Source organism: Grampus griseus, assembly GCF_964374135.1.
Source record: "Grampus griseus genome assembly, chromosome: 8".
Taxonomy (NCBI): Eukaryota; Metazoa; Chordata; class Mammalia; order Artiodactyla; family Delphinidae; genus Grampus; species Grampus griseus.
In genome coordinates, this window is record NC_139002.1 from 14,668,452 (window position 1) to 14,693,160 (window position 24,709).

A 24,709-nucleotide genomic window follows, 5' to 3' on the forward strand; every position below is an offset into this window, starting at 1 on the left:
AATACAAAATCCACAGCAGGGGTGCGTGGGGAGCTCAGCTGCCCACGGTGGCCTCAGCTGGCTGCCGGGCAGTGGGGTGGGGGGCAGAAAAGGGCCGGCAGAACTGACTGTCTGAAGGCTCTTCTTAACCTTCACTCTTGAGGTTGCCTTGGCATCCAGGCCCTGCCACGGGCAGACCCTGAAAGCCCATTCCTGGGTTTGCCCTGGGCTAGGGGCAGGTGAAGGAGCCCGAGGAAGGTCTTCCAAGAGTCCACCAGGGACCAGGACCCACCTCCCAGAGAGCCTTTCTGTCTCCAACACCTTGGGCCTCCCCAGTGAGGCACACACAGGTATCACCAAGCGCCAGTCACAGCATTCCCACGGGTCCCCTCACACCCCATCTGCTGGAGCCGGAGCCGGAAGGAACAGGAACCGGAGGCACCACTAGGGCCTGAGCAACACAGGCCCTGAGAAAGAAGCCTTAGCAGGGAGTGGCCAAAAGCCCAGATAGAAAAACCAGCCCACTGCCCGAAGGTTAGGACTTGGAAAGATGCTCACACGCCAGATTGTGGGTTGGGAAATCAGGGACTGTTGTATTCTCTGAGCAAATCCTTAGAATTCTGAGCTTATCTAGGTGCTGGGGACATGGTAGGCATCCAAAATGCATGCAGAATCAAAGTACAGGATCCTAAGCCTGCCCTATCCAGGGGAGCCCACCCTGACCTAGCTCCAGAGGGGGAGCCTCCTCAGGGGTCACAGAAAAGGAAAATGAGCTAGCAGGTCCAGTGTGTCGTGAGGACGGATGGATGGCATGCAGAATATATGCAAATTTATATGCAAATTAATGCTCTGATTTTGCATGGACTGCCCAGGCACCTATGGAACAAACTCTGGCCAGACAAAGGATTACTGCCACTCGCCCTTCAGCTGGGCCATTGGGAGGAGCTGAGCACAGCTCAGCAAGCAGGCAGACAGGCAGTGAGTACAGCAGAGCAGGCAGTTAGCTGCGATTACCTCTTGTGCTTTGGGGCAGAGCTGAGTGGAAGCAGGTGGGGTTAAGGGACCAGAGGAGGCCCCAGCCTGAGAAGACCCTGGGAAGGGACTCAGAGCCGCCATCCCCGGCCCCACCTCTGAGGACTCGGAGATGAGCAGTTCAGCCTACAGAGAGGGTACGTGTGAGGGGCCTCACCCCTCACACTCAGCCCAGCCACCCCACCCCAGGCCCAAATTGTTTGCACAATGAGGCAGGAAACTTGGCACGTCCTGGTTGGACCTCACACACCAGGCAGGCAGAGACTCAGGAAAGAACGAGCCCCAATGCCCACTTCTGAGCCTGTAGCCTAGTTGCAGACAGAAGCCCAGGGAGCTCCAAGATCAGGACCCCTAGATCCTTATGCTGCCCCTTGAGCTGAGTCCACCCAGCCCTAGCCCTTACCAAACCTCTGAGCTGCCATCCTCCCCACCCATGCCTCCTGAATCCCCCAGATGTATTCAGTCACCCGAAATGGTAAGATCGGTGGGCTCCTGGGGCCCAGAAAGGCAGCTGAAAAGAAGCAGCTGGTAGCCATAGAGCATCCAATCCCAGACCTCAGAGCCATCCCTACTCAAATTTCTCCGGTTCAGGAAAATGCCCCCATATTCAACCTCAGCTGTTGGGGTGAAGGCCCCATGTGTTGCTCCAGAGCCTCCCAGGAGACCCCTTGGGCCTGAGGCTGGGGCCCAAACCAACCATGTTACCTCTTTGAGGGTCGACGTGGTCTTCGGGAAAGCCCTGCCCCCTGTGAGAGAGTGGTATCTTCTTTCCAACATAGCCAGTTTCTCCTTCTCCTGCAAGCCCAAAGCGGCAGAATCAGAAAGGAGTGGGAGTGGGGCAAGGGGCCCCAAGTAAAGGGGGATCCCACCTGGCTGGCCAGTCTCCACCCCAGCCCTTCTGCACTCACCTCCCATTCCCCCAGCCCCTCGCCAGCCCTCATCCCCCGCCCAACCTGACTGGGGCTACCTTCTGCAGCAGCTGCAGGGAGGCATTCTTATCCCGGGCTAGGCGTTCTGACTCTTGCACAGCCTGGGACCGGATCTGCCCAGCCTGACTGTCCAGGACCGCCAGGCGCTCCTGGAGGAGATGGGGGTAGTGGGTCAGACCCTGGAGAGACAGGGCTGAGCCCAAGGTGAGGCTTGGCCATCTCTGCTGCCCAGAGACCCTGGGCTTGGGTGAAGGGAATCAACTAGCCCTTCTGTTCGGCCTCATCTCACCCAAGGAAAACGCAGGCTGCTGTGGTCGGCTCCCTCACCCCTCCCTCGACCAGTGACCCCATGCCACCAGGCACACCAGCCAGAACTCAGGTTCCCAAATCTCTCTCCCCGCCCGCCCCAGTCAACGTGTCCGGAATCCCAGACATGCTGAAACGTTCTCCACATGCCCCCGTGCTTCCATCCCACTGCCACCACCCCAACCCAGGCCCTCTGTTTCCTGGCCTGGACTTCTTCACCAGCCTCCTGCTTCCACTCTCTCAACTTTCTGATCCACCCCTACACGGCCACAGATAGCTTCCTAAAATGGACTTTGAGGTTTGTTTTCGTTTGCTTGCTTGTTTGAATTTTCTCATCTTTTTAGAATGTATATTACTTGAATAATTTTTTTTTTAATCCACGAGTAAGGGTCATCAGTCCTCTTCTCAGCAACTCCTCATTATTCACAGGATAAAGCACAAATCCCTCAGCCAGCACTCAAGGGCTCCTGGAACTGGGCCTCCACTTTCCACCCTCCCTCCTACCCTGAGCCCTCGGCGGCGTGCACTCAGCTCGGCCCTATTGTAATGTCAGCGGTGCAGGTGTACACTCCCAGGCCTTTCTTATACGGTTCTCCTTGCCAGGAATGCTGCCCTGTCTTCTCCACCCATCAAGAGCTTATTTATCCTCCAAGACCAGACCCAATGCTATCTTCTCTCCAACATCTTCCTTGATCACCACTCAATTCCTTTGCTCCTTGCTCTGTGCTCAAATTATTCCATATCACCATTTGCCTTGTATTGCTGTTACTTGTGAATATATGTCTCCATCACCACCACCCCGCCCAAGCTGTCCGATCCAAGGGCCGGGCCAGTTTCTTTTTTGTCTCCATATCCCCAGTAGGGCTTAGCGCAATGCCTGGCTCAACAATCATGTGCTAAAAGGAAACGAAAAGATAATAAGTGAGAGAGAAGGAGAGGGGCTCCGGGAAAATGGGCTGGGTTTATCCAAGGAGGGCTTCCTGAAAGAGGAGGCCTTAAACTATCACCATGAAGAGCAAGACATAGGAGAGAAGGGAGGGAAGAAGGGAGCTGTACTAAATCTGGGGTCAGCCCAAGCAGACTGAAGCAGACCAGGTGGTAATCCTCACAACAAGATCTGCAATTTACTGAGAACCTGTCAGGACCCAAGAACTCTGCTAAATGCTTTGCACGTGTTACCTCACTTAACTCTCTTACGAGGCAGATGCCTTTATGCCCATTTCACTGATAGGCAGATGCATTTGTAAGGCAGAGCAGCTCAGGGAGAGAAGCAAGGGATCTGGACTCAGGGGGAAGTCCAGTGGCTCCCCACTTACCACCAAACTAGCCCCACTTTTTGACACCCCTCCCCAAGCTCACTGCCCTCACCTCCCACCCACTCACTCCAGCCTGGCAAAGTGCACATGCATGCATATGTGTGCACGGACACTCAACTCTCAGCCACAGGTGTGTGGGCCGCCTGGCTCCTCCCCCTTCTCCTCACCCACACCCTCCTAACCCTTGCTTAACACAAGCCTCCTCCCAACTTTACATCCCCGCCCCAATACCCTGTCCTGGTCTGGCTGAGATCAGGAGACATCAGAGCATCTGGAGCTCCAGAACCAGCCAGGATGCGATACCAAATCCCCTTGTTTTACGGCTCAGCTGAGCCAGGGCTGGGCCAAGGCTGGAACCCAGGTGATGCCTTTCTAGTACCCCTGGCAGGCTCTAATATCCAGATCTCTGGTCTTTGTATGTGTCCCAGCACTTCCATCAGAGAGCTCTACAAGGGCAGGAGCAAGTCTCCTCTTCAGCGCCCTCCTCCATCTCCGTTTCTCCCTGCCCTGCCCAGCCAGGGCCCAGCTCTGAATGTGAGCCCAATCCACTTTCCAAGGGAGGACTGGGGGGAGTCAGAGCTTAATAACAATAGTTATTGTTCACCGAGTGCTTACTATGATCATGTCCTATGCTGTCTTCACACACATCCTCTCCTTTATCGCTCACAACAGCCTGTTATTGTTCTTGTTTTACAGATGAGGAAACCGAGGCTCAGCAAGGTGAAGTCAAGCCGGCACTGCGGGCCTCGCGGCAGGGATGGGGGCCGGGGGGGCGCACCTTCCTCTTGGCGATGCTCCGGAGCAGCTCGGCCTTGCTCCGGAGCAGCCCTTGGCCAGCCAGCTCGCGCTCCTCCTCCACGCGGCTCTCCCGCTCCAGCTGCTGGAACTCCAAGTCTTCAAAGAGCTTTGTCTCAGTCTCCAGGGCTTCTGCCTCCTTGAACGACAGTGACAAAGGGGATCGGGTGGTGCTCACGATACCACTCTGCGCCTGGAAGGCCAGTTCACAGAGGTGAGACTTCTGGGGGCTGGACCCGGGGAAACGGAGGAAGGGACCTGCCCCCACCCCGCCCCCTTTCCTCCGCTCGGCTCTGCCCCTTTGCCGGGCAGCGCTGCCTGCAGTAGCAGAAAGGAGAACCTCCACCCCCACCCCAACCCTTCCCTGTCCCCTCCAAGCCACAACACGGACCCTGTCGTCCGGCAGGTACTGCAGGGCCCAGGCGGTCCCGGCCCACCGCTCCTCTCTTCCGGGCGGGCGGCCCTCGGGGGCGGGGAGGGGGCGGGGGCTGGTGAAACTGACCCTTCTCAGCTGCTCCTGTAACTGTTCCCGCACTGACTCGGGGCAGTTATCGAGCTGCGTCTGGAGCTCGGCGTAGAGCGCCTGGCGGGCCTCCAGGTGCCTCCGTCCCGCGGCCAGCTCCGCCCTCTCCTGGTCGCCGGAGGGGGAGGGGGCGGGCACAGGGGAGAAACAGAACACACACTCCTCAACTCCGGCCCGGGGCAGCGGCGGCGCGGGGCGGGGCGCAGGGAAGGGGGGTGGGGTGCGGGGAAAAGAGAAAGAAGGCGGGGAATGAAAGGAGTTTAACCAGGAGAGGAGAGAGCAAACAGGAGAAAGGGAAATAAGGAAGAAGAGGGGCAGGGTGGGAAAGGCAAAGAGCTGGGGTGTGAGACAGGACTGGAGGTGCAGGCGATGGTGTCACAGGCAGGGGTGTGGGTCCCAGGCAGAAATGTTGGTCTCTTGGAGTCCCTTGAACTAGAAAGGTTTGGGCAAGTCCTAGGAAGAGGCCCTCTGTTTTCTCTCCAAACCAGTCAAAGACAAAGCTGGTTCCACATCACAAACACGGAGCCTCTAGCTGCTGTTCCTCCCCCTCTTGCGCTTCCCAGAGACCAAAATTTAACCCTGGGAAAAGGGTAGAGTTGGTGGGGATTAAATCCAGGGGTTGGGTGTGAATTGGGAGCCGAGGATGTTAAAGCTACAGCCATGCAGTGGAGGGGACCCCAACCCAACCCCCTTGGCCTCCCCACCTCCTGCCCAGGGTGGGGGTGGGGTGCTGGCACTGCAGGCTGAACTTCAGTAGGATGAGGGTTGCAATTAGTTCGGCCCGTTGCCATGGTAATAGGAGCCCCAGGAGTGGGTACAGAGAGGAGGTGGATGGCTCTGTCTGGGGCGAGATGACACCTCTGAGGGTGGGAAGGGGGGATGCAGGGAGGAGCTGGTGAGTCACCCCTCCGAAGGACAGGCAGAGGAGAAACTGTGATTACTGATCTCAAAGCCAGAATGGGGCCATGGGCTGGGCGCTGGGGAGGGAAGCTGAGGGAACCTTCCCCACTGCCACCACCACCGTGGCCACCACCATCACCACCTCCACCTCAAATAACTGGGCCCAGAGAGAAGGCAAAGTCCATGCCTCCAGGCAATGCCAGGTCAATGAGAAATGAGGTTAGACAGGTTCCTGCTGAAATGCTGAGCTTCACCCTGGAGTCCCTGTGCTGAACCCTGCCTCTGTCCCCCCTCCACCCCACGCCCCCATCCTCATCCAGGAGAGGAGGACCTGATCAGTCCAGTTTCTGAGGTCCAAGCACTTCCCCATGCTTGGACTCAGCCTTTGCAATACCCTATGTTCTGAATGGATCAGGGGTGGGAGTGGGGAGAGACCTACCCCTTCCCACCCTCTGGTTGGAGTATCTGAAATTGGGAAGCCCCAGAGGAAAGCTAGGAAGGGTAGCCACTGTGTGGCAGAGAGCCCCTGTCCGTGCCCTCCCCAGGCCATGCCACCACCACTGGACCTCCTCGTCCCTCCACTCAGGAGGGAAGACAGGTGACGACAGCCCGCCTCTCCTCTGTGCAGGAAACTGCAAACAGTCTGTGGAGGCCGCACCCTGGCTTTTCCAAATGAGAGGAGCTCTTTGGACCGAGAGGCTCCTCAGCCAAGCATTTCCCCCAATTTTGTACCCCTCCTGCCAATGCCCCACTGAGCAAAGTGGAGCTGTGCCCCCTGCCCATTCCTTTCTGATCAAAACCCTGGGGTCCCACACCAAGAACGGAAGGAGGCAACATTAGAGGGGAGGGGCCAAGGGCACAGGGGTGCCCGTGGAGTTAGTGCAAAAGCAGGCACGGCTCAGCCCTGCCTGGGTGGCACTGGCAGTTAGGGACATGCAGAGAGCCCAGGACAGTGATTAGAGGGGGCGTTAGTGCAGGCCTGGTTGGTAAGCATGGAGTTAATTTGGCACAGAATTTGGGAGTGTGGTTTTGGGGTCCAGAGCCAAAGCTCCAAAAAACAGGGTGGGAGGGTCACAGAATTGTTAAGAGCTTCAAAACTGAGGGGCCGGAGGAAGACACTCTCAAAAAATCCAGAAGGAGAATTAATTCTTGGAAAAATACTGTCAAGTCCAGAAATAGGTGGCCCCTCTCCACTTCGGAGCTTTTGGCACGTTGTTGGACATCTTGGGCGTGGCTGACACGGCCCCTGTGGGATGGAGCGGCCCCAGCAGGCTGGCACGAAATCTGAAAGGGCCAGGGGCAGGAGCTGGGACCATCTGGGATGGGAGGCTGCAGATCCTGAAGGCTCAAGGGAAACAGAGACCTGAGGGCCATCTCCCAAAGACCACATCCTGAGCACCGGAGCCACGCTTGGAGGCGGATGTCCTCCAGATGCAGACACCCAGACCTGAATCACTCCCCAGCACCAGTGCCTTGGGCCGTGCTCACCGCCCAAGAAGGGGCTTCGGCACTTCCTAGAAGGGGCACGAAGGGCCTAGAATGGCAGGCACCCAGGCACCCAGATGTAGAACAGAGACCCAGGCAGAGGAGACCCCAGACACCAGCCCAGACCCTGGCAGCGCCCTCCAAGCTGGTACTTTCCACGGAGAATAAGGCCCCCTGCCCCAGAAGGGGCCCAGAGACCAGCCGGGCTGCAGGATGAACAATGAGGTAAGAGGTTAGGGGCCCCAGAGAAGGCATCTCTCCTCTTCTCCCAGGCCACAGGCGCCCGGCACTGAGCCAGGCCTGGGGTGGGTTACCTTGTCCCTCTCCTTTTGGATGCCCGTCTCCAAGGTCACCAGCTTCTCCTGCAGCTGGTCCAGCGCCTTCTGCTCCTTCTGCAGCAGCGCGCGCTCTGCTTCCCTCTCCCCCTGCAGCAGTGCCCGCTCCATTTCAGCCTGGAGGCAACAGCAGGGTCCACGTCAAGGCCACTCAAGGCAGCTGGACTCGGGCCCTCTGGGGCCATCATTGTGCCCGGGGAGGAGCCCAGCCAGGGCCCTCGCTCTCACCTCTCGGGCCGACTCCTGCAGCTGCTGCTCCAACTCCTTCACCCGGACTTTCAGCTGCCCCACTCGCCCCAGCACCTGAGCCCGCTCCTCTTCCAGGGCCAGCACCTCTCCCTGGAGCTTGGCACTGGGTGCATCTTCGTGCTGGAGGGGAGGGGAGCCATCAGCTAGGGAAGCCTCTAGAGCCTTCCAGGATGAGACTACGGAAACGGATCCGCATTTCTCAGGGTGCTTGGAAGGGGCAGCTGGACTGAGATAGGAGGAAGCTCCCCTCCCCGCACAGGGAGCAATACAGCTTGGCTGAAAGTAACAGACTCACCACCGGGTGCCAGGCCCGGGTGGGGCTCCAAGGAAAGCCAGGTCGTAAAGCATATTTATAGCTTGGGAAACTCATCAACACCTCCCCCTCTTCCTTGCCTCCTCTTTTTTTTTTTGGCCCTGCTACTGGACACGCGGGACCTTAGTTTCCGGAGCAGAGATCGTGGAACCCACACGCCCTGCGCGGAGTCTTAACCAGTGGACTGCCAGGGGAGTCCCACCTCCTCATTTCTACACCCTGATGTCGGCCCAAACTTCATATACTTCCCCCTCGCTGGGCCTTGGCATCCACCACACACGCGTGCCTCCTCGGCCTGCGGCAGGCCACCCCGCGTCCCACCTCCTGCTGGGTCCCACCTCCTGCTGGGTCCCACCTCCTGCTGGGTCCCTGCTGGGTCCCACCTCCTGCTGGGTGCTCTCCGTGCTACTGCACTCCTCCTTGAGATTCTCCTCATCCGAGCGCTCCACAGTCTCCCACAGGCGTTGGGTGGCACCTCCAGGCTCCTCGTTGCTCCGCGCAGAGGCCCCAGTGCCCCCCACAAGGCCTCGTGAGGGCCTCCGGCCGGCCAGAGCCAAGGCTGCGGCGGCCTCCCCGATGCTGGGCAGCTCCCCGGCCTCAGGTCCCCCGTCGGCCCGGCTGTACTCGGCGCATAAATTCAGGATGGTCTCCAGGCGCTGTCGTTCCTGGGGAGGGTGGACAGAGCAGGGCGTAAGGGGAGGAGGCTGGGTCCCAGGAGGGCTAGAGCCAGGCATGGTGTCCCGTCAGGAGAGAAGACTAGGACACTAGGGGCTCGGCGTCAGAATCAAGTCAGGAGAGCCCAGAGCCCAAGGTCTGGGGAGGCAGAGGGAAGGAGGGTGGGTGCCCCAGAGGCGGGCAGGAGGAACCGGGCTGTCGTGCCACCTGCCCACGCGGCCAGCCCCTCCCGTCTTCCTGTTTCCTCTCCCTTCTCATTCTGTCCCAGGGTGGGCTTCCTCGTGAACACACAGGGACACACCCAGACGCACCCAGAAACACATGCTGGTAGGCAGGTAAAGAACACAATGAGACACAGATAAACACGCAGGTGTTCATGCTGACATGGATACACGTAGATCCAAAGACACCTGGGCCCACAGAGACACCGCCGCATATCAGCACTGACACACAAAGACACAACACGTACCCCGGGCCTGTATTAACAGGCAGCTACGCACGAACACACCAGTCCTGACATGCACAAACGCACACTGGCACACACACGGATAAACACAGTCTAGCACACAGACAGGTGGGCACCGACCCACACAGGCAGGGCCGGAACACAGACCCAGGGGCCCACAGGGACCTGACACAGGTTTACACAAAGATGTGCTTAGCATGTATACACCCTGCCCGAGAGGCCTGGGCCACAGCCCTCCTCATGCCCATCTCAGCTCCAGTCACCCTCTGGCAGCCCCTGGCTCCTTCCCAGCAGGCCGCGCAGCTGCCAGCACTTGAACGCCTGGGCCCAGGTGTCAGTGCTCTGTGGCCCGGCTGCTGCATCCGCCCCCTTCCCACACAGCCCACCCAGATACCTCCCAGGGGCCTAAGAAGGTGAAGGAGGGATAGTACTCCAGACTTGGGGCTTCCCCCAGACTCTCTCTGTGGTCCCTCAACCTCTGGTGTCTCTCACCAGTTTGGCCAGGACCCCCCAGACACTTACCCAGCTTCCCTCCTGCTGCTTACCCAGTTCCATAGCAAGAAAACCAGGAACAGAGTCTCAGCACCCAGGAGGCTGGGCCAGTGCCCCCGCCCCTGCCCCAGGACCAAGATAAACAGCCAGCCCGGTGGAGGTGGGAGGGGCAGGGCAGGCAGCCTCCAAGATTTAAAGTGACAGGTGGGGCAGGTAAGGGCTGGGGAGGCACGTGGCGCGGGGCAGGGGAGGGGGCGGGAAGGCTGAATGGAGTTGAGGGAGGCTGGCCCCACCACTCTGCCTGTGCCAGGTTCACTGCCCCCCTCTCCAGGATGAGACCCCAGCGGGGGGCAAGCACTCTTGTCCAGGCCAGGCAAAAACAGAAGATATAGTAACTTACAAGACTGGGGGTCCTGCCTCATCCCTCCCGGACCCAACACAGACACAAGGTCCCACACCCTCACCTCACCCAAAGCTGTCCCAACCTCTTCTGAAAGGGCTCCAGGCAAACCTCCTCAGTTCCGATTCTCCTCCTCAAACCAATCCCAGTGTCCCTGGGCCCCCAGGAACCCCGTTCTTCTGCTCGCAAGGGAAAGAGGGCAGAACCTATTTTCCTGTGCACGTGCTACAGCGTGGACACACCAGCCAGCGCCCCTCAAGCTCCCTGCTCTATCTGGGGAATCCCAGCCCCCACCCAGCTCAGATGCCATCTCCAGGACAGCTGCCCAGAACCACACCCAGCCCCCAAAGGCACCCACATGTGTGCGCATGCACACACACACACACACACCAGCACACAAAATCACTATCACACAGACTGACCTGGATCAGCCAGGGGCTGCCCATCCTGTTCTCTTCTTCTCCCCCTGCCACCCCCATTTCCAGATGATCCAGCATGGGCCAGGATGAGCAGCTCCCACCCATTTATAGAGGCCAAAGAGAAGCAAGAAAGAAGGACCAGAGACTTTTCTAAAGAATAAGCCTTGGAGAGACAGGAGACGTGGGTTCCAATTCCAGCTCTGCCAGAACTTGCTGTGTGACCTTGCACAAACCCATTCCCCTCTCTGGGCTTCAGCCTTCTAATCACTGAGACCTGCTTCTCAAACTGAGACGTACAAAGCTTCATCATAAACGTGCTGTGTTTTCCTAGAGCTTCATTGTGTTCAGGTGCATAACGTGAAACTTCTTTTATACATGAAAACAAACACTGTGTTATGGAATAAATGCAAAGTGAGCATGAATTTGAAATAAGGCCTTAGAGACGTCAAAGAAAGTTCTTGTTCAGGGCACCAGAGCCTTGAGATACTGGTCACTACGGTGTATCCCGGAAGTGGAGAAGCTTGGGAAGCCCAGGCCCTGTCCACGGGCCCCTCCCTCCCTGCCAGCTGGCCCGCCCACACCCTGGCAGAGCCCCTGTCATGGATGCCAGCGGCCTCCCTGGCATCCGCTCACCAGCCTCTCCATCTCCTGCTCCCGAAGCCGCTCTTGGCGCTGCCGCCGGTGGTACTCCAGGAGGTCATCCTCGTTGTCACTGATCTCTGTGATGCTATTTTTCCGCTCCCGAGTGACAGGCACCCGCAAGTCCCCGCTGGAGAGCTTCCTCTGGGCACGGGGGCTCTGGTGGGGTGAAGCCCCAGTCAACGAGCCCAGACTATAAGCCGGGCTCAGCCTGCCACTGAAGCTGCCCTTGCGGGGTGCCAGGGACTCCCCTAGTGTGGGTGAGGGGCTCCGTGTCCTACGGCCCCGCGCCCCCAGCGTCACAGAGAAGTCCTCTGGTGAAGCCCCATGGGCTGCCCAGCGCCGGGGTCGGGGACTCTCTGCCACTTCCCTGGTTAGTTTGGGATCTGGGGTGGTCCGGGCGGGCATGGGGGAGAGAGCCCTTCGGGACAGAGATGGACTCAAGGGAGGCAGTTCTCTCATACTGTCCAGGCCCCGCCGGCCTAGGCGGGGGCTCTCGGGAGGTTGCAGGGTGCGGGTAGCGGACCCATCGGAAAATGTTCGGCCCACCAGCTGGCGTGAGGGGCTGGTTGTCAACACCCGCTCAGTGCCCGGCAGCTCCCGGAAAGGGCTGGGAGGGCGGTCCTGGAGCGTGCCAATCTTGTTTCGAGGAGCAGGGACTGGTGGCTGGAACTTGGGGCTGCCAGGAATGCTGGTGGGTTGGCCACGGGCACCTGAAGCCTGGTATTCACTCAGGCCAATCGCCACCAGGGGCAACTGCCCCCCCGCCCGGGGGCTCTCGGTGGCTCTGCAGGCCACTGCCAAGACAGTGGCTGCAGGGCTGTCTGTCCGCAGACCTCGGAGGCCAGGGCTGGGCGGCCTCTCGTGACCCCCCTTCCTGCCCAGCCGGGGGCTCTCAGAGGGGCGAGCACCACTGGGTCGGGACTGTGAGGGCTGCAGGGCCAAATGGTAGCTAGAAGACCGGGCAGGCACCAGGGGGGGCATGGAAGGGGCTGGCTCCTGCCCACTGGGGGAGTGGCTGGCACAGCTCCCACTGCTGGCTGGTGAGGAGAGCGGAGAGAAGGCTGGAGAGGTGTTCTCATAGCTGGAGCCCACGGACATGGCGCCAGGGCTGGTCGGGGGGGACAGCAGGTAGCGGCCACCATTGGCCATCGGTGACAGTGGGGAAGTGGCGGCAGGCTTCTTGCCAGCAGCTCCAGGCTCCTCGAGCACCAGTGAGTCCATGATCTCCTGCAGGTCCTTCTCAATAGAGCTCACCAGGGAACTGTGGCTGCCACAGGCTGAGGGTCCCTGGGTTGCAGGCTGTGGGGTGTGGTTCCCGTTCACCAAGCTTTGTGATTCTGCTGAAGGAAAACGCAAAGAGGCCTCAGGACCTGGTCGGCATCTCCTAGGCCCTAGGGAGCTGCATATGCACAAGAGCGAGCACTCCCACGTCCTGCCAGCAGAACAGGGCTAGAAAGGCTCTGGAGAAGCAGCCAGGAGATCTGGGTCCCAGCGCCAGCTCAGCCACTAACCTGCTGTGCAACTTCCCCAAGTCACTTGCCCTTGGTTTTGCCGTCTGTGAAGGAAGAGGGCTCTCCTGGCTCTGACATTTTATGACTTAGGACAGAGTCGGCAACACGGCCAGGCACTCACCCTAAGACTAGGTTCCTCCCTGCCTTGGTTTCCTCAACCTCCTCAAGCTCCACTTCAGGAAGGGCAGGTGGACCTTCTGCAAAGGGCATGGGGGCACGCTGGGGAGCGGGCCAGAAGTTCCGGGGAGGAGGTGGTCCCAGTCCAATAGGACATCAGGGCCTCCCAACACAGCAGCCGAGACCCAGGAAAACACACACACAGATCCTCCAGGGCTGGGCGAGGGGTGTGTGCAGCACCACTTTATCCAGTCAGAGGCAAGGGAGGGGCCTGGCCCTAAAGGCCAGTTCCTGGAAGCCAGGCTGGGCAGCAACTAGGTGCAGCTCAGTGCCTCCAATTAGCCCGTTAAGCCATGCCAGCAAGAGCCTGCCTTTGCCCTGCCCCAGCCCTTGTCAACCAACCAGGAGTCTCTGAAACCACTGCCCCAAACAGCTGAGGGAGTGGCGTGACAAGGCCAGGGTGGGAGCAGGGTAAAGCTACCCAGGGAGTGGACTGGGAACCCAAGCTTCTGAGCCTCCAAGGACCTAGAAAGGAGAAGAAGAAGGCTTTGCAAGACTGAGTCGGGGTCCAAAATTATGGGGACTGTGTGGGACCAAAGGCAGAGGGGTTGCCGTGGATACTGGTGATCCTAGGGACCACCCATCTTTCCTCAGATCCCCAAATGATCCATTGAAGCCACTGATGCCACCCTGCTAGGTGCACCTGACACACATGTCCACCTGTCCCAGTAGCACGCTGACACCTGTCATCCTACAGCCATCTGAATACCCGTGCAAAGTCTGGGGTGGCAGGCCTATAGGCAGCCTCCTGATCTGCACCCAGCCCCCTAGGCAGCTGGGCTGAGGGGGGCTGTGCTGGCTCCCTGGGACAATCACCCAACTCTCCTCTGGGGATCAATAATTCACACACAAACTGCAGCTGCTCCACTGAGACATCAGCTGGCATGGCATGGCCTGGGGGTGGGGCAGGGCCCAAAGACATGATCACAAGCAGGTGGGACCCCCCCTCCCCGCCCCAGAGCTTACAGCAGCTCAATTGGATGCTTCCTTCTGCCCCCACAGGCCACCCTCAAGGGTGAGGCTCCCTGGTAGTGACATAAGAGGGTCAGGGTCCCAGACACCAAGGTGGCACCTTCCAGGGCAGTGGGACACAGGCCGGCACAGCCCCCCATCCCTCAGGCACATGATTCCCCAATTCCAGCCAAGCAGCACTTCTTGGATCTCTTCCAGTGGTCAGACTGCCTGGCACTCTCCACCAGTGGCCCATGGCAGGTGGCAGCAAGCCCAGATCATGGGTGTTGTCCTGCCCTGACACTGCAAGTGTGGCTGGAGGCTGGAATGGGCAAGGAGGAGGACTGTCCACGGGGTGCCGCCAAACTAGCCACGTGCCCCAAGTGGGTACCTACCCGGGCCAGGACTGTAGGGGGGTCCAGGGGCCCGGCCCCCTGCCGGAATCATGCTCTTCATCCACTTGGCTTCAGCCGGGTGGTTAAAGCGGAGGAAGGTGGACTGACCCAGGCACAACATGCAGCCTGCAGAGAAACCAAACGCTCGGAAGGGCAGGCAGAGCTGAGGCAGCCCTCACCCCGCAGCACAGCAGGCTCAGCCCGGGCTCCGAAGAGTCATCCCCACCTGCACTCAGCGGCACCCACTGGCTCCACACCTGACTCCCCCCGTGCCGGAGGCCCCAGCCCAGCTCCACAGCACAGGGCCGAGGGGAAAGAGCTCTGGTTTGTAAGTCCTAGTCCTAAATTTCCTTCATACTACCTGTGAGATCTTCAGGTAAAGTCACTTCACCTCCTTGAGTCTAGTTCTCTCATCAGAAAAATGAGGACAAAACCACTGACCTTGCAGAGTTAGAAAGACAGTGCATGCCAGTGCTCTGTAAGCGGAGAAGGCTCTCCAGAGAACACAGACACCCATGTGCCTCCCATCAAGATCCACCTATCTGCCACCTGGGTGGAAGGGTCAGTTTGAGAGGCAGCAACTTCCAGGATCACACAAAAGCTCTGAGACAGGGGACAGGGAAACACCATGGATCGGTCAGATGCCCCTGCGGGGACCAGAATTCGCTTCCTTAAGAGAGCTGCCCCCCTTTCTGACAGCCAGGAGCGACCGCTACCCTCCTTCTCTCTGTCAAAGCGCTCTCTGGCCTGACATCGTCCTGCTCCTTGGTCTCCCCTGGAAGGCAGCCAAGCCTAGGCCAGTGGGCCCAGCCTCAACCAAGCACATTCCCAGGCAGTAGACACAAGCCCAGTCCTGCCCAGGAAGTGTGAGTGCATGGAGGGGGGAGGGCAGGTGGGAGCCAGAAAATGTAGCCAGGGGCACCGGGAGTGTGCACGGTGACAGGTGTGCGCACCGCGCCTAAGGCTGTCTGGCAGAACTCCTCCTCCCGGCCACACCAGGTGCTAGAGGGCTTCTGCACAAGATGCTCTGTTGGGAGAAGCCAGAGACCTGGTGGTCTCTACCACCCACTCTTCCAATTTGTCCATGTCCTTGGCCCCTGGCCCCAGGCTCCTCTCTACCCTATCTGGTGCCACTTGGCACCCCAAGCTTCATGCCAGTCTGAGCTAAGACTGGCAGGGAAGTCTACATTCCTGGACGCTGAGACAGTTCAGCTCAGGCAGGCCACAAGGGCATGGGGCATCCCAGACCACGTGGGTACCTTGGCCGCCCACTGAGGCGCTCAGGAGCCTGTTGGGGGGCCCTGGGCATTGCCACGGAGGGGGGGCTAGCAAGCTGAGAAGCCCATAGCAGACAACATAGTAGACAAAACCACCCACTTCTCTGGCAAACCCACGGGCCCTCCCAGGCAGGCACCGACAATTCTAAAGGCTGATGGGTGGTTAGGAAAGGAGGGAGCCTTCCCTACCAAGCCACCAATCAGAGGCGCTGATCACAGAGTAATCATAACCGGAATAAATAAGAGCCAGCCACACTGTCCACCTAATTACAGCCACAGCTGTTTCAGAAAGAACCCTGCATTCCCCGCCCCCTCCTTTCAGCCATTTAACAAGCTAATTAATGATGAGTTTGCAGGGTCTAGACAGACCCACTCAACCCTAGGTTGATGGGGGGCAGGGAGGGGGGGCGGGGCAGATCAGGAGCCTGACCACATAGTCCAGACTGGGAAGGAGGTGGGGAGTCTGGGTGGATTCCAGCCCATCAGTGCCAGGCCCACCCAAGGAAGCTGTGGGCACCTACGGACCCCGGCCCTGGCCCCTATAGCTGTGAGTTCCCTGCCCCTCACCCTCCTCTATACAAGGGGTGTGGCTATGCTGCCTCTGGGGCTATAAATAGGTGATGCCAGGCAGCAGAGCTGGATCTGTATTAATAGAGCGGGCAGGAGGGCAGCGGGACTGACTGCAGCTCAGCTCCTGCCCAAATTAACTTTCTATTTGCACTCAGGGGCCCCAGGCATGGCCCCAACTCTGGTCCCATGCCCTCAGGGGCCTGGCAAGCCTGTTTCTGGGAAGAAACCTCCTCTCTGCCCACTCCTGCCCCACACCTCCAAAGGTCAGCCCACTCACGAAACCCAAGAACCCCTTCTCATCCAGGCAAAGTTGTGTTTGTGCCCCTCCTCCCCAAAGGGGCTCAGGGCCGAGCTGTGTGCAGGTGGGTGCACATCTGGAGGGAAAAAAACAAACGGGGCAAAAGAGAGGGTGGATCCTATCTCTGAGAGATGCAGGGGGGAAACACTACACACAAACACACTCTCATCCCGGCTCACACACATACACACTCAGAAACACACAGACACACAGATATAGGCAGACAGCCTCACACTCAGAGCGACAGTCACTGCCCTGCTGGCCACACAAATAGAATGAACTGGCCAAAAGGAGGCTGGGGCGAAGGGAAGATGGGAGGAGGGGCCTTGGCTCCTTCCATCCGAGACCCCTCTGAGCCGTAACACAGGCTCCGCTCATCCTAACCAGGACCCCTCAACCCCGTAGAGAGGCAGGTCCCACGAAGGGGACCGCCTAGTGCTGGGGAAAATGAAGTCTGCCCCGCTGAGGAGTGGCCCCAGCCCAGGCGCCCCACTTAGATATGTTCAGGGCTCACACACACGATCGAGCCTCACGGCCTCAAGCTCCCAAGCGGGGCCAGGGACCCGATCCCCCTCCTCGCACGCTTCCCCACCCCCTCCACGCCCCTCCCAGCCCGAGCTGCTCCGCGCCCTGCTGCCGGGGCTGCGGCCGCCGGGGGCTGAGGACTCACCACCGAATCCGGACCTCCGGACCGCTCGCCCCTGCTAGCTCGAGCCTTCCAGGTCCCCGGCCCGCCCCGGGCCTTTGGAGAGGCGGGCCGACCTCCCCGCCGCCGGCTCCGGGCTCGGAGCAGCGAGCGGCGAGGCAGCGAGCAGCCACCAATGCCCGGGGAGGGGCGGGCCGGCCACTGGCGGCGGGGGAAGGGAGCCCGGGAGGGAGGGACAAAGGAGAGGAGGAGGGGAAGAGGAAGTGATGGAGGAGAGGAGAGGAGAGGAGAGGAGAGGGGAGCGGGATGGAGAGGGCGGGGCGAGGGAGATGCGGGGAGGGAGCCAGCTCAGAAGTCCTGAGCCCGGGTCAGGAGTAGAAGTGGGGCAAGGAGGAAAGGTTCCAGGGAGATGACAGAGAGAAGGACAGGTGAGAGGTAGATACAAAGGCCAGAGGGTGAAGAGCCAGGAGGCAGAAGTAAGGGGAATTGGGGTCTCACTGAGACCCCTCTGTGGCCAGAAGCCACCAGAGGCCTAGGAGGGGGCCGGCCCAGCCCCTGGCTGGTCACTTTGGGCCAGTCACACCCTCTGGCCTCGGGTTCCTTATCAACAGAGTGAGGAGGCTGGCTTGATGACAGCAGAGGTTAAGCTCTGACAGTCCATGGCTCCATATATTAGAGAGAAGAGTGAAACTCCTGGGAATCCAGCTAAGTCACTGGGTCCAGCTCTGGCCCTCAGTCTGCCACCCTGACAAGTGCAGGCCAAGGCAGTGCTGTGTGCAGTGTGCGCAGCACTGAGCCCGGCCCCTGTCTCCACCCTAAACACCTCCTCCTTTGCCCCCTTTACCCCCACCCTCCCAGCAGTTCACCTCGCCCCATGACCCACACTGGACCAAGGCCCTGCCTCTTCCAAGCCAGCCCACTCCCCTGGGGCTCCAGAAGCCAACCCACCTCCTTCCAACCACAACCACCGGTTGTGCTAGCCCCGTAAAGAGCTCTTTCACCCCAAGGAGGTACCCTTCCCATCTGGAAACAGTGCCAGCCGCCTCTGGAGCCCCCAGGACCTGGCTGAGGTTCTGGGCCAGGCAAGTACCTACCACCCAGCCTGGGTCCCAGAAAGTTCCTCTCATTCCAGGGACTGGCCTCTGGACACCAGAACCTTAAGGGACACACTGTGTTCTCTCAGACGTCTTCTGTATGCTCAGCGCTCACGTAGCCCCACACACTTTCTCCCAGGTACACACCAACACCTGCTCAGTCACACAGACACCACTCGGCCGTGCATACTCTAAATCACACAGACACCCCAGTTAAACACGTCCTGTCTCCCACACACATTTATTCTCAAACACACCACCCCTCAGGCACCAGCCCCTCTCTTGGTTATACCCTCACTCAGGCACAGATAGCCTTTCACTCAGTCCCCAGAGAGACTCTGAAGTCAAAAGTCAGCCTCCTTAGAGAAACAGTCAAACAATTTTTCCACCCTCACTGAACTCCTACCCACCCAGCCATACTACACACACACACACACACGCACGCATGCACGCACGCACGCGCGCACGCCCCCGCGCACTCATATACTCACATACAGCTTACTCCCCTTCTGAAGGAAAAAGGAAAACCATATAGGGTCAAATGCAAAATAGGGGGAGGGTTTAAAAAAAAAAAATCTCCTCAGGAAATGTGATTCATCAGTCTGGAAACTGTGACGGCCAGCTGGACAGACCCAGACGGACACAGAGGATACCGCCAGGGAGAAATGGGGCAGGAGGCAGACACAAAGAAGTGGGGAGCTAGGAGCATTTGCTTTTTCTCTCCTTCCTTTGAGCTTTATTAGTCAAGATCTTTATCAGTCTTATAACAGAGGACAGTTGGAGGCGTCACTCCCATTTTACAGAAGGAATAACTGACAGCTGTGTGGAAGAGGAAGAGGCTCAGTGTCCTGGATCCCAGAGGGAGGCAGCTGGATAACTCAGGAATCCTGGCTCACCAGCCACATTCCAGGGAGCCTCCCTGCTGGTCCTCAGAGAAGCCCCTGCCCACCAAGGAGGTGCCTGGGGAGTGAAGGAGACTCCAACGAAGGGCTGGCAGTGAATGCTGGGAGAGGATGAGGACCTTCTGTCTAGACAGCCTGGTCCCTGAGCTTCATGGCTTTCCGGGCCCTTCCCTACTTGGTCCCCTCCCAGATCTTTCATGTGGTCTGGCGATGTGGTCTCAGGGCGGGACAGCCTAGACCCAGATATGATATTCCTCCTCATTTCCTTGGTCCTCTTCCTAGCTCCACCTCTTGTTCTGTAGAGAGAGGGCAGCGTGGGATGTCCCGGGATACCCGGGGATAGGACTGAAAGCAGGATCTTCCTGGCCCCCATGTCCATAGCTCTAGCTAAAGGTTGGCATCTGTTTTCTGCCTGCTTCCCCCCACCCCCTGGCCAGGCGTATTCCTGCTGGAAGAGCCTGTCACTGCCACCCTGCTCGTGATGACGTGTGCCTCTCCAATTGCCTATGGCTGGGCCCAGTGCCCAGAATGATGCATCCAAAGCCCGGCCCAGCCAGAGAGGGCTCCTTGTTATTTCTAGGGTAGCCCTCTGTTTTTCAAAGAGGGGGTCCCCCCTACAAGGCTGGATCGGGGAAACAAGACAGGGAAAATGATCCTCTTGCATATACGCCCACAGATAGGCACGTGGCCAGTGAGTTCTCATATCCTCACAGGCGCACACACGGACTTCGTTACCATCAGCCCTGAGTTCACCCCTGCCCCCAACTTGAACACTCTGATCCATAAACACAAGGAAAGACACAAACACAAAGATACACAAGCCCAGAGGCACAAACACATCCGGAGATACATAAACACACTCCAGTTACACAGACACATAGAGATAGCACATGCACCCCCGAGCCACCCAGTTTCCAGGGAAACGCGCTCCCAAGAATGTCCGGAGTGGGGCCAGGCAGGGCTGGGCTTGGTGCCTTGCTCCAGAGATGAGACAAGGAAACCCTCAGCTCCTGGAGCCCAGGGGAGGGGTAGTGCTGGGGAGAAGAACACCCGTTCCTTTGTGCCTCTGCCTACCCCTCCCCAGGCTGCCAAGCTTCTGAGACAGGCGAGCCTAGACAAGGCAGCTATGGGGGTGGAAGGGAGCGAAAGGGAAGGGGGTTTAGGGTCAGGAGAGAGTGGGAGGGTACATAGTTGGCAGGGTGGGCTTTTGCCTGGGCAAGAGTTGGGGGTCACTTGGGCCACAGGAAATGCCTAAGAATTCCATCTTGGCCCAGGCCCTCCCTCTTCTCAGGGAGCTAAATGCTGCCCTGGGAAGACCAGGCAAGAGAGGCCTACAGAGCATCGGTTCCGCCACCCTGCTCACAACGCACAGGGGAAGAAAATTCTTGCTCATGAACGTGAGGGATTTGGGGCTGGGCTCTTTCTCCAGCCTTCTTTGAACTCTGCCTCTGCCTCTCCTTGCTGTTCTACTATCTCACTTCCACGTACCCAAATCTTGGGGAAGATGCTCTCTTTGAGATGGAAGAGTACGGTCAGGAGCCAGATGGCATCACAGCCAAAGCCTCAATTTATGGGGGTTCCTCCTCTATCTGGAGTCAGAGAAGCCCTGGAGGAGATGAGGGCCTGTCTGCTGCTGCTCCTGGCAGACCTGTCTCCCTGGAGTCAGTTGTCCCCCTGACACTCCCAAAGGCAGGAAGGTTGGGTCTCCTGGGTCAGCCCTGAAGGGAGAGACCCCAAGAGGTGTGAAGAGAAGGAGAGAGGGAAAGAGTGGAGTGGGTGGGATTTCCACTACAAAGGAGCTTCCAGCCAGTAGGAGGTAAGAGTCCCAAGAAAACACTGCCAGGACACGGGTCCTCCTACTTAGAGCCAGGCTTAGTCCAAAGCTCCATCCTCTACCCCCCACCCAAATCCACTTTTGTCATCCCCCTAATACGGTGCTTCACTGTATACATTGATGTCCAGGGCAAACACACCTGGTTTATCAGAGTGCTACCTGGCCAACCCCTTACCTGCCTGGTCACCATAGTAACCGGAGGCCCAGTTTTTAGAGCTCCCTTACACAACGGAATGGCCTGTTGCTTTGGGAAACAGGGTGGTAACCATATTCATGACCCAAAAGCTACTGTCAACAGTGTTTTAACAGGAGTGAGCGTGTCCTCAGATTCTGCCATCAGATTTTGCCCTTGTCCCATCGCCATTGTCCTCAGCAGCTCCCCAGCCTCAACAGCCTTTCAGAACAACTCCCTCTTGGCATCACGGAGCCATGTGCCACTTTCCCCTCGCTGCTGCTCCAACTGCTCTCCTCTAACGACCACGAGTGACCACTGCACCACTCCCCGTGCCCTCTGAGAGCAGGAAGCAGGCCCTCCTCTCTCCCCACGGTGGCAGGGTGGGGGTGACCAGAGAAAAGCAGGTTGAAGACAAGTCTGGATGCTGGAGGGGTTTCGAAATGCACCCGATCCAGATGCACCTGAGCACCCCACCCCCAACTTGGCCACTCAGGCGGTTACCATGGCAACCAACACAGCAGGCTTCCCCTGCACCTGTCATGCACAAGCTTTTAAACAGCCCCCTAGGTTCCGGGCTGTCAGAACTTACCCTGAGTGAGTCGGGTGGGCTGCCGGACCAGGAGCCCATCAATAGTGCAGGCATTGCCGCAGGGGTAGAGGGTGAGGGTGCCCCGCAGGTTCTCGATGTAGCAGTGCTCTGGAGCCAGGCCTAGACCCTGCAGTGAGATGTCCCTGGCTGCAGAGCCAATCACTGTCCTCCCTGAAGACAGGAGGCAAACTGAGTCAGAGGGGTAGTCCAGGCTGAGCTGGCAGAGAGGGGCAAGGAGGGCCACACTGGAAATCTACTGCCACCTCCTACTCCAGGGAGAATCACGGGCCACATCTTTGGGACCCCTGAGCCTGGTCGAGACAGTAAGGGGTAGAAGCTCTTCTCAGACCCAGAGATGAAGGCCTGAAGGGCACAGTGGATCCACAGATAGAGTAGGGAAGGGGGACTTTTCTGCAGACCTTCCCTTTGTCCACCCAGTCCTCCCTCCCTAAGACCTTTTTCTCCTTCCCCATTCTCCCCCATCTTTTCCTCAAACTCTCTCAGCCTCCTTCTTCTCTCCCTCCCTTCTGCCACCTGCAACCCTTGCCCTCCCTCACTCCCCTCTCTTCAGTTCAACTCTCCCCGGGCTTCCGCAGGCACAGCCCCTCCCCCTGGCAGAGCCCCTGGGACCGGTATTTGGAGAATGTGGGGAATGTAGTATCACCCAGGCAACAAGTGCAACCTCGAGAGCAGAGAGGAAGGGCAGAAGCCGCAAGGTGGAAGGGGCTGTGCCAGGGCCTAACTAGGAGGTCTGCCCCCACTGCCATCTCTCCATCTCCACCAGCACCTTCTCCCATGTCAGGCACTGCCCTGGAGGGGGCCCCCTTTCTTCTTGGCCACAGCGGTTGCCAAGGGCCATGTGCTCTCCTGTTTCAGTGCCCTCCTCCTGATTTCTAAGCTGACCTTTAATCCCAGTCATGGAGCTAGATTAGTCTGGGCAGGCAGAGACAAGGGAAGCAAACTGGTGGGGTAGGTGGCACGGCCTCCCATCTGTTGGAGGTGAACACTGCCAGCAGGTATCAAGAGGGCCCCAGCACATGCCAGGATCCCAGGGCAGGAATGTCTACGGGGATGGAGGGGTGGCAGGTCAGATGCCCCCCAGACTCACCTTCCTCCAGCGGCAGAAGAGTGATGGCCGTGCTGAGCCGCCCACTGCCCAGGCTCACCAGATGGGGTTTGTCCGTTTGCACTTTCAGCCCTTTGCCTGTTTCGATCAGGTCCAAGGGTCCTTTCTGCAGGTAGTGGAGGTGGGGGAGGAGCATCATGAGACTCCTGGCCGGCACCTTACCACCCTAGTCCCCGTCCTCACACCAGCACTCTCTCCAGCACCTGCGCTCTCCAAAGGGCTCTGAGGGTGTAGTGCAAAATCTTGCACAGAGCAGTATTCCACTAAATTGTAATTAGATCTGAATCTAGGCCACTAACTCGTCCCACTGGATTTATCTCAAGTCTTGGTTTAACTGCCCTTTTGTCTGTTAGGACAGAAACAGGAGAAAGGGGAGTGGGGAAGTGCTTGGTAAGAGGAAGGGGTACTGGTAGAGGGGACCGATCAAGACTTGTCCCTGTAGACCTGTCCGTGGCAATCCACTTGGCCATTGTTTGCCCCTGTTAAACTAAATTACAAGAGAGGGCAGGGCCTGGATCGAGGAGAGAGATACAGCTCAGGGTCAATCTGTAAAACACTTCCTGACTTTCAAAGGGTATTTTCTGGGTGAACCAATTAACCTAATTCAGCTAAAGACTTAGCTGTTAATAGGCTTGGGACCTGGGGAAGAGCAGAGGTAGTACCACTGTCATCCTTGGGCTGGGACCACAGGTAGGTAGAGGAGTCAGCTCATCCTCACCAACAGCCCGCTTGCCCCGCCCCCAACCACACTCACCTGCACCATAGCTGGGGTCTTGTTTCCAGGGCCCACTTGGTTCCTATTGATCGTGTCCATTGTCCTGGGGCTCCAGAGCTCCTGCGGACACAGCAGAAAACAGGTGAGGTGGGGAGGCCAGGGTAGAAAAGGGCAAGGCGTAGGCTCTGTAGCAAGGTTCTCAGGGAAGGCGCAGGCCCGTGTCACCGTGGTTTCCAGCACGCTCCTGCTGAGGGAGAAGTCGAGGCAGCTCAGGAGCTTCCTGGGGGAAGGTGATGCCACATCTTCAGCTGTGGCGTGGATACCACACCACACCGGTCCTGGCCCTTGCCACACACAGGAAGCCCAAAAAGTCCTACAGGGCCCAACCTGTACTGCTGTACTTTCTTGCCTCTGACACCCAGGGCTCAGGCCTTGACAGCTGAGGACCCTCACACAACTGGAGCCGTAAGCAGGGTGGGGGAAATCTACCTTAGCGGGAGAAGCAAGTCCAAGGAAGCCCCTCCAGGGACACTGGTAGACAGGGGGCCCCAGGTGGGTGGCAGGGCTGAGCAGGAGCTCCCTCCCACAGCCTTTCCCTCTCCTTCTTCTCCCTTTGTCTCTTTTCCCAGGGGTCTCAGAAGGATGTTTTCTTAAAGGAGATACACGGGAAAAACAACTATTCCTGCCATCTCTTTGTCTCAATTCCTGCACCCTCTCTTCCCCAGAAAGCAATCTTACCCCCAAACAGTCAGCAAAAAAATAGAAACCCTCCATGGTGACTAGCACTGGGAATATAGGACTCTGGGGATCTTCACCTGATTTGGTGCTGTAGGAAGCTGAGGTCCTTAGAACCAGAGGTAAAATACTGATAGATTCCAGAGCCAGAACCTGAACTCTTCCTCACTCAACCCTTTCTCCCTGGCTCACAGTTTTGGTACCTGCAAACTCTGAGGAAGGACCTTTGTGTACTAATATGTACCTACATGCCCATCCTTGGCCAACTTGCTAAGGTTCATCTGCTGCTGAACAATGTTTCTGGGGAAGTTGAAAAGAGTGTAACTGAATGTAGGGAGGGAGACATAGGAAAGCAGGGTGCCCCTCCACTTTCTCTTCCAGCCATCTTCCAAGGGACTTGGAGAAGAAGTCGGGGGAGGAGCCAGCATTCCAAGTAATGTCTGACCCTGGCAGTGGGG

The 24,709-nt window shown here is 58.5% G+C and overlaps 1 protein-coding gene across 24 annotated transcripts in view; it reads right to left on the reverse strand.

Moving 5' to 3' along the window:
* Window positions 1-24,709, reverse strand: part of PHLDB1 (pleckstrin homology like domain family B member 1) — a 46,139-nt gene that overhangs the window by 16,207 nt on the left and 5,223 nt on the right. For 7 of the 24 annotated variants that reach the window (XM_082660745.1, XM_082660744.1, XM_082660726.1 and 4 more), the window contains 13 exons: window positions 23,556-23,636; window positions 22,784-22,907; window positions 21,676-21,846; window positions 14,291-14,416; window positions 11,248-12,596; window positions 8,546-8,827; window positions 7,829-7,969; window positions 7,580-7,717; window positions 6,942-7,064; window positions 4,860-4,988; window positions 4,341-4,496; window positions 1,979-2,089; window positions 1,717-1,806 (listed from right to left, as the gene is read on the reverse strand). In XM_082660745.1, coding sequence (XP_082516871.1) covers window positions 1,717-1,806; window positions 1,979-2,089; window positions 4,341-4,496; window positions 4,860-4,988; window positions 6,942-7,064; window positions 7,580-7,717; window positions 7,829-7,969; window positions 8,546-8,827; window positions 11,248-12,596; window positions 14,291-14,416; window positions 21,676-21,846; window positions 22,784-22,907; window positions 23,556-23,615 — 3,000 coding nt within the window. In that variant the 5' untranslated portion in view covers window positions 23,616-23,636. Of the gene's footprint in view, window positions 1-993; window positions 1,138-1,716; window positions 1,807-1,978; window positions 2,090-4,340; window positions 4,497-4,859; window positions 4,989-6,941; window positions 7,065-7,579; window positions 7,718-7,828; window positions 7,970-8,545; window positions 8,828-11,247; window positions 12,597-14,290; window positions 14,417-17,105; window positions 17,258-21,675; window positions 21,847-22,783; window positions 22,908-23,555; window positions 23,637-24,709 lie in introns of those variants that run through there. The other 17 variants (XM_082660749.1, XM_082660735.1, XM_082660727.1 and 14 more) reach the window with 8 other exon arrangements.